The sequence below is a fragment of the Watersipora subatra genome, chromosome 7 (genome assembly GCF_963576615.1).
Source record: "Watersipora subatra chromosome 7, tzWatSuba1.1, whole genome shotgun sequence".
Lineage (NCBI taxonomy): Eukaryota > Metazoa > Bryozoa > Gymnolaemata > Cheilostomatida > Watersiporidae > Watersipora > Watersipora subatra.
Window position 1 is genome coordinate 37,944,272 of NC_088714.1, and position 12,646 is coordinate 37,956,917.

General features: G+C 35.5%; 2 protein-coding genes across 2 annotated transcripts in view; one reads left to right on the forward strand and one right to left on the reverse strand.

The window, feature by feature from the left end:
- The window catches only part of LOC137400140 (DNA repair protein RAD51 homolog 1-like), a 56,584-nt gene extending 45,322 nt beyond the window's left edge, over positions 1 to 11,262 (forward strand). The window contains exons 9-11 of the mRNA XM_068086455.1: positions 3,274 to 3,403; positions 10,224 to 10,345; positions 10,707 to 11,262. Coding sequence (XP_067942556.1) covers positions 3,274 to 3,403; positions 10,224 to 10,345; positions 10,707 to 10,830 — 376 coding nt within the window. The 3' untranslated portion in view covers positions 10,831 to 11,262. The remainder of the gene's footprint in view (positions 1 to 3,273; positions 3,404 to 10,223; positions 10,346 to 10,706) is intronic.
- A 17-nt stretch (positions 11,263 to 11,279) lies between these two features.
- Positions 11,280 to 12,554, reverse strand: LOC137400141 (leucine-rich repeat-containing protein 40-like). The gene is made up of 3 exons (XM_068086456.1): positions 12,423 to 12,554; positions 12,116 to 12,301; positions 11,280 to 11,758 (listed from the first exon to the last, which is right to left on the reverse strand). The coding sequence occupies exons 1-3, from the start codon at positions 12,514 to 12,516 to the stop codon at positions 11,280 to 11,282; spliced, it is 759 nt and encodes a 252-aa protein (XP_067942557.1). The 5' UTR covers positions 12,517 to 12,554.
- Positions 12,555 to 12,646: the final 92 nt, after the last annotated feature.

Sequence of the window (12,646 nt, forward strand, 5' to 3'; positions counted from 1 at the left end):
ACTCCGTCCCATTTGAGCTGTTTTGGAGAGGGATTCCAACCTACAGCCTTTTTAAGAGCTTGTAATCACATTCCCATATATTTTGCACCTACAACACAGCAGAGTAAGACATAGTGAACCTTTATGTAAGATACTCTATTAGAGCTCAACAAATCAATGACAGTCAAATGGTGTATAATATTTGAGGCTAAAGTAGGTGTGAAGTACGTGTGTCACTCCGCGTTACATCAGAGAAATGTGCATTTTGAAAAGCTAGTTGCTTATTCTTAAAACTCTCCAATCTGGCTGGAAGCACTTCAATAAAAACTAATTTGTCTAATTTTAATTAAGTTTGCTAACATATGCCCTAAAATTATAAAAATGTTTGATATAAATTGTAAACTACATGCTTGAAAACATGTCACCACTGTTACATCCCATTGTCACCATTGTTACGCTTCTTATATTCTGTACACGTAAAAGCATTTACATTCACTGCAATGAGATCAATAATGGTATTAAAGCTAATGATTACAATATAGTGTATATATATAAACAAGTATTAGCTTGAAATGTTTTTCATTGTTTTCAAAGTATAAAATATAATTAAATAATAATTGTAATATGATGAAGACATGATAAGCATGATTAAGCTTGTCTAAATAACGTAAAATAACAATAATGATAATAATAATAATATTTATCATGTAGTTGTGAGAATGTACAAACAAAATGTTTTCTGTCATTTTGCATGCTCTAAATCTTCTGTAAAACAGTATTGACTTATGTTAGAAAGAGTGGGGCAAGACTATGATGGGTTAAGGGATGAAACTCCAGCCATGCTATATCTTTTGTATTAGCAACAAACACGCTTTTTTAGCTTAACCCATTTGAAAAAATGCACTTCAGCATCAAGGACATCTACACTTTTTACCACTCCTACAGAATGCGTAGAAGTTCTACGCATTCTCACAGACAGCAATGTTTGCACAAAATAGTCATCATTCAATGTATTTGCTAGTTGATTTATGGGTTCTAAATTGCACTCACCTTCTGGATCAGATCTCTAATTACATGTTGATCAGTATTTGTTGAAAAGTTAAAGCATTCCCATGGTATATTTTTATTACACGGCTGTAATTAACGCATATTTCTATTACACGGCCATAACTAACGTATGTTTTGTTCACAGTTTGACTGTGGTGTATCTGCTGTTTCCTTTTGAAAGGCTGACCAGCAAAACAGCGTTGGTCTAAAACCTTTTGATTACCATAAACTTCATCAGCTGCCAAAACAATTAATTTTGCTGCTGATTGCTTACAAGATTCTGCAAACTATTTATTATTTTCTACAATTGCTTTTCTTAAAAAGATTCCCCATCTAACACTTCTTTTTAGGACCCCACCTAGACTAGCAACTAGTCTTTGCCATGTGAAGTGGCAGAGAAATTTCATTTTAAAAGACTTAGGTTGTGGCTCGCTTTATACCGGCCCAAATTATAGAACAGGTAGCGGTTTTTAAATTGTTTCGTAGATCACATCAGACAAGATTTTGATAGATGTGATCTGAATATTTTTAAGCTTTGTGTAAGAAAAAATTTGTTCCAAAAAAGTATGCACAGCGTATTTATCGTGAGTTACACAATCACTGATTACACAAATACTTTTCCCACCAGATGCAGTCCATACAACACATGGAAACAGGAAACAGGGTAACTTATTTTTATGACCAATGAGCAGCTTGAACTTCATCCTGATATAAAGTTTCAACTGAAATCTCTTTGCATGCTTTGTTATCACTGAGCGCACTTTTACATACATCATAATATTAGGCTTGCAAGTCTTTGGCGTAGCAGTAGGATTAAAAGTGCCTTCATTGCTTATCTAAGACGGAAGAAAAGTGATTGAGCCCGTTTTTTAAATTTTTGACTGGCTTAAATTTGCAACAGTTATAATGAGTAACTTGTACATGAGAACATCATTGCACTACTAATAACCTTTAAACATGAAGTTCACTCAAATTAATCCTATACTTATACGAGGGTTTAGCAATGGTGACAGTGTAACAGTGGTGACACAATTTACAGAAACAGGTGCAACTTTGAACAAAACTGAAATTAGTTATAGAATACAGCATATAAAGTTAGCATTAAAAACAGATTACTACTAATTTTGAACTAATAGCACAAGTTTAGCAAAGACTTACTGATGTTGTCTGTCCCCATTGTCACTGGAAACATGTCTACTTATAAAGGAGCCCGACAATCAGTTTGTGCATACAATAACAATTTGTGCTATAATGGGCAGCAAACCACTGAAATCCACTACAATTAGGCATTTGTGTTTAGTGGAGTATGTATACCATATACAAGCATCTCTATCTTGCAATTATTGCAATGAATATTCTTGCACATATACAACAACTTCAACAAACCATTAAAACATGATAGAGAAGCACTACTCTCACCATTATTTTTTATTTTAGGGCTTGAGGTATATACTTGATACAAAAAGCATTAATTCTATGAAATTCCTGTTTTTAAATTTTGCAAGGAAATTTGTTTACTTACAGATATACCCATATGCTACTAATGCTTCGGCAGTCCAGTGTTTCATGAGAGATCGTCACGTGTGCCGATATAGCACAGAGAATAATTAGCTGCACAAATATTCATAAATGTCTAAAGGTGTTCAATCTTATATCCCAACCTCTAACCATGGCTTTGGACAAACGGACAAACACACCGTTTTTATCATAGTTAAGATAGTGTAGGTTTTTGTTTTACTTTGCTCGGACATCTAGAATACTTTTTGTGTCATTAACCTTGTTGTGGAGAAAGAAGTGAAACAAAATTGTTTACATTGACAATAAAGGTCTCCTTAACTTAATATAATTAATACGGTAAGCCTGTTCCCTAAATAAATAGAGTTTACCCTAAATCAAGTGTACCTTAAATCAAGAGTACCCTAAATCAAGTGTACTCCAAATCAAATACAATATAAGCGTTTGTGGAATGGACTATTTACGTTGTAGAGGCGTAAATAGTCCTTTCTACTGTTATATTAGTTGTAAAGGACAGTTAATTATGCTGTGTCATCTAAACTGAAAAAATTGGGTTGCAGTTGTAGCCATTTCATAGAACCTGTCTATTAGCCCTAAGATCATACCCCAACCCTATTAGCTCTAGGATGGCCCCTTAATTCAACCACCGATGTTACGTTATAATCCAAACGTACTGTTATAACACTTGGTATATATTTCTTGTAAGAGGAAACTGTGTTGCAACTTTGGCAGGTATGCGCTGATGATAGTAGACAGTGCAACAGCCCTCTTCAGGACAGACTATTCAGGTCGTGGGGAGCTCTCTGCCAGACAGAATCACCTTGGAAAGTTTCTCAGGATGCTTCTTCGTCTCGCTGATGAGGTGACAACTCACAACTCAAGCGTTTTACTGGTCTTTTTGTAGATTTTACTGTAGGTGCATTATCAACTTCTTCATATGTGTACAAGAAAATAGCCTTTAGTTCTTGCGTACCACTTTGGTCCTTTTCTGACACTCAGCGAGAAGTGAGCAAATAGAACTTTATTCTTTGTTTTAGGCTGTTTGTCAGGCAAAATAGACAGCTATATTCATAATATTATTTAATTCGTGTATTCTGAAATTACCTATGAAACTTAAGGACAAAGAGACATGAGATATATACACTGTAAAACCTGTAATTGAATACCACCTTTATTTAAACACCACCTCTATTTGTCCGCCACTACGAGAGGATTGAAAAATAGAGCGCCACCCTCTATTTGAACGCCACATCCATTTGGCCGCCACTGTGATTATATTTGATCCTTATGAACCCAAAACATCAACTGATCAGAAGTAAAGTGTTCACAAAATCATATTAATAATGAATTATTTAGATTTATAACTATAAATTCTCTCGTTGTCCAACTCCAAAGCTTTTCGCTTTTTTTTCTCGTCAAAACCTTAAAATAATTAATAACGGTCTCAGGCTGATAGTAGTTTCTTGTTTAACGCGATATTGATACTTCGAAGTACGTGTACATATATAAAAACGGTTTAATTTCACGACAGTAGAGGAACTGTAAAAGCGTCATCATGGAATTTAATTACCAACTGCCTCAGGCTAATAGTTCCTTGTTTAACGCGGTCTTAATACATTGAAGAACATGCTTATAAAAACGGTTTACAAGTCTGGGGCCAAAGGTTACGTTTAATGAGCAAACATTAACGCGTTGCAATTGTGCTAAATGCAGCGCGTAAAAGTTTTGGTCTGCCAAATCATTGTTTGGACGGTAATATTGACTAGTTCAGCAGTGCAGAAGAATTAAGGCCAGACGATATTGTGGAAGGTATTAGACAACCAGAAGATGTTCGTTTCATCAAAAGCAACAATCAGACCGCAGCAATCCGAGCAAACAATGGAAATATTTTTGTTTTAAAAACGTTAATTTTTGTTTCTGCATGTAATATAAGTATTGTTCGTTTATATCGCTTGTTCATGAATATATATATATTTCTATCATTCGATAGATTATTATTAGATAACTTAAAAATATGCACATTTATGGCATGTTATTTAATAGCATCCTTGCGTCTACCTTAACACAGCTTACAATGGATGAATGCTCATAATTCCACTTCTATTGCACATCAAAAGCTAGTTTTGGCTGCAAGCTGTAGCAAACATCTCAATGGGTGGAATGAGCTTTCATGCAACATTGTTAAATATATATATTAAATAAAAATGCTTTCGAATTTAGAATGAAATAAAAGTTGAAAATGTCAACAAATTGCAAAGAAGGACACAGGTTATAATATCTTAGCTGGTTAATTGCAAGCAATAAATATCAACTGTTAGAGAAATTTATTGTTTTCCTGATGCATATGTATGACAAGTTGGAGGTAAGTTGGCAGATTTACTGCATCCAAAAGGTTATTACACCGTCGAAGTGGCATCGGTATAGTATTATCGCTCTATCGGAAAAAGCGAGTAAAATATAGACGATGTTTGCTTGGCCCGTTATAGGACTAAATTTATTTTTCCAAAATTTTGAGGGGCTATTTTAAAAATACTTTAGCCTAATAAAACAGCCTTTGATTGAACGCCCACTCCAAAATTTTGAAAAGCTAACTCTGACCCTTTTACGGGCAAAGCGAATGTCGCTTACATTTTGCACTCTCCTTCAGGCAGAGTGACATTAGCCTTTTTAGATATAAAAAATCTGTTAACAGTTCATATCATCTGTTAACTTACCTTCAACTTTTCGTAGATCTCTAAATAAATATTCCAAAAAAGCCAAAGAATATCTCTAGCAGTTGATATCTATTGCAATTTCTCTGATGAGCTTGTAGCCTGTGTCTTGCTTTACAATTTGTTGAAGCTTTCAATTTTATTTCTTTCTAAATTTGAAGGCATATTTTTATTTTATAACTAGATTTAATGTTGCATAAAACTCATTGCACTCATTGATATGTTTTCTAGTTTGCAGCCAAAACTGTTTTTTATGTGCAATAGAAGTGGAGTTATGAGCGTCGACCCGTTAAAAGCAGAGTTGATATAACCACAATGATGTTATCAAATAATATGCAATAAATCTGCAAGTTTATAAGTTATATAATACAATCTATCAAATGCTACAATATATATTCAAGAACAAGTGACATAAACCGTAATTATAATACACAAATAAACAAAAATTAACATTTTTTAATCTACAACATTTGTTTCATTTGCTCAGCCTGTTGCGTTCTGATTGTTCCTTTTGTTTGGAACGATTTTATCTTGATGCTCAATGCCTGCCACAATGTCTTCTGATCTCAACAACTTCTGCATGGCTGAACTAGTCAATAGTATCATCCAAACAGTTTTTTGGCAAAGCATAACTTTTACGCCTTGCATTTCGCAAAATAATGATCAACTTTTAGTCGCATGGAGGCTAAGCACAACTTAGCCTAATACTGGTCAGTCATATACTATCGTAAATGTAAACCGTGTTTCGCATACAATGTACGTCGAACTATCAAGATCGTGTTGAACATGGAACTACTATTAGCCTGATATAGTTACTAGTTATTTATATGGTGATGCTTTCAAAGTTTTAACGAAAAAACCGAAAAGTGTTGGAGGTGCAAGATATACTTAGGAATTAATTGTTTTTGATGGAACTGAGTCATTATTAGTAAGGTTTTGTGGTTTTCTACTGATCTTCTGATATTATGGGTTTGTAAAGATCAAAGAATGTCAAAGCTGTGGTCAAATGGAGGTGGCATTTAATTAAAGCGTGGCGCTCTATTTTTCAACCCTTCTATAGTGGCAGTCAAATAAAGGTGGCGTTTAAATAATGTTGGCATTCAAATAGAGGTTTTACGGTATATATATACCGTATACGTACCGTATAAATATATGTGACGGCTCGTATCATTTTCAATACAAACGCGGCATTTCATATAGCGCACAATAGGCTCTCAAAGCGAAACTCGTCCATGCGGCTTAGACTTTTGTGTTTTGACGTCATGATTTTTCTAGGGCGAATCATATGTCAGGAATCACTTTCTGATGTGTTTGATTAGCTAGTATGCCTTATTAGACTGTTTTGCAGGCTTTAAAGTGGTTGCTAAGGACGATAAAAATGGCGATATTTCATTTCCGGTTATTCGTTCTACGTATCGTTTTTTAAAGTCTTGCCGCGATGTCGATGGTGGTGATTTTTGGAAAGATTTTGAGGAGGTAGATGTAGATTATTTAGATTGACAGTGTAGAAAAGAAAGTGATAGTGATTTTGGAAGCAGTGAGATCGATTTAAATCTTGAGAATGATGGGAATACTCAGCCAATTTTACTGATACCAGTCGTAGTTTAGAGACACTTTCTAAAAAGAATGCAGCTGCTCAGCCCTGCTCAGATGATACAGGTACAGCTCTGCCAACAGATGTAGAGTTTCATCTCAGTGATGATGAATACTTACTGCAAGCAGGTAGGTGTAGTCTAAGAAAAGTATTACATGTATTATTATGTGTATTATTTTATTAGGTATTATTTTACTAGAATTCTCTTGTAGTATTATTATCTTCTTCCACAGTTTGGCTTAAACGATTAACTAGCACTTTCCATTACCAATCTAACCCAATCTAGGTAAGTCAAAAAAATTTAAAACATTTCTTGTTGCTTGTTACAAAACGTAAATGTTATTTTAGTAAAAAACACACATACAGCCCGAAATATAACAATAATTACTTGACTATTACAAGGGTCTAAGGCTATAAATGTAGTGTTTTAAGTTTGAACATTGCTGAGTTTTAATCATGAGCAATTGCCAATTGCAAATGCTAATTAAGAATTATAAAAACAATCAAATTTATAAATAACAATGTACAATTAAAAATTAAAATAGTAAATGTACAATGTACTTGCAAGCCTATAACAAACAACAAATGTTCTTTTTGTTTAATTCTTTAGTCCACTACTCTGCCAACCCACAGCAACCTGGACCACTCTATTTCAAAACCCTCGGAGGTGTGCGCTATTTGGAGTAGTCTGTGACACCTTCCCCGCACAAGTAAATTATCTGATTGATGAGACTGCTTGTACAACAAAAGGAGTCAACCGCGTCGTATTCAATTTTCATCACTATCTAGAGACCTATGGCCTTGGTGAAGAGAAAGCTTTGTTCCACGCTGACAACTGTTGGTATGCAAGCAACAACCAATGTTTTGAAGTTTCGTGTTTGTATTGAAAATGTAGTGATAAAATTATGTACACATATCAAACCCTTTTTAGTGGCCAGAATAAAAACAATGCAGTAATACAGTGCATGGCTTGGTGTGTTGCAAACGAGCTGCACAAGGAGATTGAACTGAATTTTCTCGTCGCAGATCACACAAAGTTCAGCTGTGATTACTGCTTTGGCCTGCTAAAAAGGAAATACAGAACTAACCGAGTTCCTCTCTTTCTGATATAGCTGAGGTATGTTTCTTATTTTGTCAATTAGTGAAATAAGAATTTGCAATTCTTGCATGCGCTATCTATACACAAACTATCTGAAGGTTCTTGGTTACTTAATCTGAGTTGAAAGTACAACATAGAGAAATTTGATAATGTTGTACAATAAATGTAATACTAATAGACAGTGTGTGTGCAGTAAGCGTTGTTTTGCTGCAGGCAGTGTCCAAGTAAAAAGCATGCCAATAGCGTGGAGAGTGAAGATATACATATTATGTCTGCAGAGTCAGCCAGGTCAGGGCGGCCTGAAATCATTCCGCCACCTTGTCTGAGTGTTGAACGTCAGCAATATCTTTTCAAAGAAATCAGAGAGTTATGTGATGAGAGCAAAAGAAATCTTGTGTGCCCAACGCCCATTCAACAGCCATCACAGCTCAATACGTCTGCTGCAACGACTGCAGAATCCAAAAAGACTACTAAAAAGTCTAGTAAGGCTAGCTGTATCGCCCTGATAACGGAAATGTAAACGTCAATCATGGACAGTAGCAGCAGTGCTATTAATTTATTTTTTTATTTATATTATTATATTATAATCATGTTATTTTAATAATGTTTTAATCAATTTTATCCTGCTTTAACTTAAACCTAATTTATCTACTAAACAGGTAACATTAATCTCAAATTGTCTCCCCGGGCTCAGAAGCCTTGGATCGTCTATCCTAAAAACGCTAACTCATTCATCTCAGTAAAAGTTCTGTGAGTGCATTGAGTATACATTCTAACACTGATACATTTGCATCAATTTTATGCTCAAAATAATCAATTCAATGAGCAACACATTTTGGTAGTAATTTCTTTACTGTGTAATAATGTGTTCCTTTCCAACTACACAACATGTGACCTTGACCTCACTGTTTTTATGTATTCGAGTTGATGTGACATCATCGGGACCCATTTCATATCGTTCGCCATGTTCTCTTCCCTATAGAGCTCAATATTCATGAAAATGTAATGTCTGTAGCGTGCGGTTGCTATGACATTCCAAAACGTCAACAAATAATACTGTTTAAAATTCAATCCATCAGCTTTAAAGACGAATTTCTCAGTTTGTGGTGACGACCATATTGACCGGTACCTCTCAATACTGGTACAATGGTAAACGTGAGATATCATACTGTCTTTGTCTGACCGAATGGAGCGAGAATGTCAAGGCTCTTCCTATGGAGATAATACAATTGTCCGCGCAAAAAATGTTGGCTTTGACCGCGATTTAGCAATTGAACCTTAAAAGTTCAAGAAAACATGAAAAAGCATTGTGTTTCATAGAGTTAATAGAATTCATAGTTTCAAATAATACGTCATTTAGCATACTCTATACGGTATATGATAATGTGCTTGATCAATATGCGTTGTATAACTCAGCGGTAGAGCGTGTGGCTGTAAGATTTGCTGTTGCAATCTCTGTGAGTTCAAATCCATCAGAATGTGGAAATTTAATTCCAAGATTTTAGTATCTATAGCTTGACAGACATAAAAACTTTGAAAAATACTATATATATATATATATATATATATACATAGATGGGACCTAATGCTATTATTAGCAACTCTCTCACATGGTTGTTGATATGCCCAGATGAGACTTGATGCTATTATCAGCAACTCTCTCACATGGCTGTTGATATGCCCAGATGAGACTTGATGCTATTGTTAGCAACTCTCTCACATGGCTGTTGATATGCCGAAATTAAACTTGATGCTATTATTAGCAACTCTCTCACATGGCTGTTGATATGCACAGATGAGACTTGATGCTATTATTAGCAACTCTCTCACATGGCTGTTGATATGCCCAGATGAGATTTGATGCTATTATTAGCAACTCTCTCACATGGCTCTTGATATGCCCAGATGAGACTTGATGCTATTATTAGCAACTCTCTCACATGGCTGTTGATATACCCAGATGAAACTTGATGCTATTATTAGCAACTCTCTCACATGGCTGTTGATATGCCCAGATGAGACTTGATGCTATTATTAGCAACTCTCTCACATGGCTGTTGATATGCCCAGATGAGACTTGATTCTATTATTAGCAACTCTCTCACATGGCTGTTGATATACCCAGATGAGACTTGATGCTGTTATTAGCGACTCTCACATGGCTGTTGATACCAACACTAGATCTTTTAGACTATTATGCCTTGCTGTCTGGTGAACGGGCAGTGAGACCCTTAGGCTATGTGCACTACTAGTTCTGTGGTTGCTGGTTACATTTCAGTTTGGAGTGGCAGTAGTTATAACCAATCAGGTCGTGGCTCAGGTCGATGGGGCAGCCATGTTTGCCGCTGATCCTAAGAAACCAATCGGAGGAAATATTATGGCTCATTCATCCACAACGAGGTAACAGCTTGAAGTGCAGTCTAAGTACAGGTCTACAACTACAGCTGTTGTCTTTATATTTCAGAGTGTGCAATGGCACATGAGAACATGACAAGATAATCTACCTATTTAATAGGCTAATTCTATCGCTAATATGGTTAGAAGTTTACATGTTAGATTTTTACATGTTGCCAGGTCAAACATGGCTTTAACAGCTTTATCAATATGAGTCAATATCTCTGTCCGGTCTTGCATGTATTACTTTTGTTGCTAGTGAACCGTATGTGCATTGCATTCTAGTATAGTATTGTGCTTCGTCGTATTGTATCCTTGACCTTTTTACCAAACTGTTCGCTGAGATCTCTGCTTATTGTTTTCATAGGCTGTATCTCCGAAAAGCACGAGGTGAAAACCGAATCTGTAAAATATACGACTCTCCTTGCTTGCCCCAGTCTGAGGCTATGTTCGCTATTAATGCCGATGGAATTGGAGATGCCAAAGAATAGCCTTATATGGAGCTTAATTCCTAGTTTGGTAACAAACACCTTCATGGCACTGACAACTCTATGGTGATCATGCCCTGATTTTTGCTGTCCAATCCTGATAGATATAAAGCAAGAGTCAGTCGGTGTTTTTATATTTTTTTATTTTCAACATTTTTCCATTAGATCAGAAAGAATTTATTAGATTAGCAGCTGTATAATTACACATTTATATTTCAGTATGTAAATGTTATTGGTGTAATTCACAATATCTAATTCTAATTTTCTATGCTATAATCAGTTAATAAATGTACGTAAATATAACTACTACCTGTGAGACCAGCCCTATAAATTAACATTACACATATTGATGAAGAAATGGTTTAGTAATATAGAAATGGTTAATTACCTTGCACATGCTAAGATAGTGGAGGTGTTAACAGTGGATTCGAGCAGCTAAAAGGAGCCTAAAGTCAAAGCGATAAAACACCAATTAAGAAAAGCGCTTTACATCCATAAGCCTTGTTATCCCCTCTTTTAGCATATTTCAAAGCGTACCATTCATTGTACCCATAATGCAATGTATGTAACTTTTTCAGCTGCTTCATGCTTGCTGGTACGTATTTCAGCTTATTATTTGATAAATTTAGGGATTGTAGACCTTTTACGCATCCTAAACTTTTTGGCAGCTCTGTCAGTTGGTTACCCGCTACATTTAGTGACAGTATCGAGCATGAGGCCGCATCATCAAAGAGAGTATTTGGTAGACCAAGCAGATCGTTGTTGTTCAAGTCAACTTCTTCCAAATGTCGAAGTTTCCCTAGCTCTGATGGTATATAGATCAGTTTGTTGTGAGCTGCATTAAACTCTCTTAGCTGAATCATCTCATTCATTGAGGATGGAAGTCTGTAAAGCTCATTATAGCTCACATCTAATACACGAAGCAACCTTGCTGCAAATATAAAGATTTGTTAGGATTAGTGCAAAAAGCTAGAAAAACTCTCTTTGTGGTGATGTTTGTTTTATTTTCCATTAAATCACAACAAGATGACAGAAAAAGTAAGGTGCAATGAGGGCTCATATGCGCAGTAGCATGGCTATTCAAGGTGTGGAGCCCGAGTTAACAGATGAGACAGTTGAAGAAAAAAAACATGTCCAAATGAATGTGTCATTGATTTGAACCGTGGTTCCTGTAATGTAATAAAGCACTTTAAAATGAACATCAATAAAATACAAGTTGTAAAAAATCTGTTTCTAAGCGAATGCTTGCTTTGTTTCAGCCACATAGCAGCTGTATTAGCTCATTTACCTGTTACACAAAAGCTATCCGGTATTATAGTGAGCCTGTTCTGAGATAAGTCTAATGTCTCTAAGCTTGGGAGATGCATAATCTCGAATGGAAAACCATCTTTAAGGGAACATTTGTGTAAATATAGATGTCTCAGAGTATGTCCCAGCAAGATCACATCTTTAGGAATTGTGTAAAGCTTGAGGCCTAAAACAATACCGCCATATACTTAGAAAACAAATAATATATGTATTATCACCACTATATAGTCAAATGTCAACATCGGTAATTGAGTGAAATTGCGCAATAAAGCGCCATCTCCGTTTACCAGAAAGGTCTAGACATTTAGTCAACTTTGTGTCCATACATCTTCTGTGGATCTCAGTTTTATAATTTTGTAATTTCTCTTTATACGCCGCCATGGTTCTATTTTCAACTGCCACAACTAGCCAGAAATTACAAGAAGTTCGTGGGTATGGTTTCGACCTCAAACAGCTTCCCTCGCTGTTTCTATGGAATCGCGTATACAAGCGTGGCGGAAAAGTATGAACC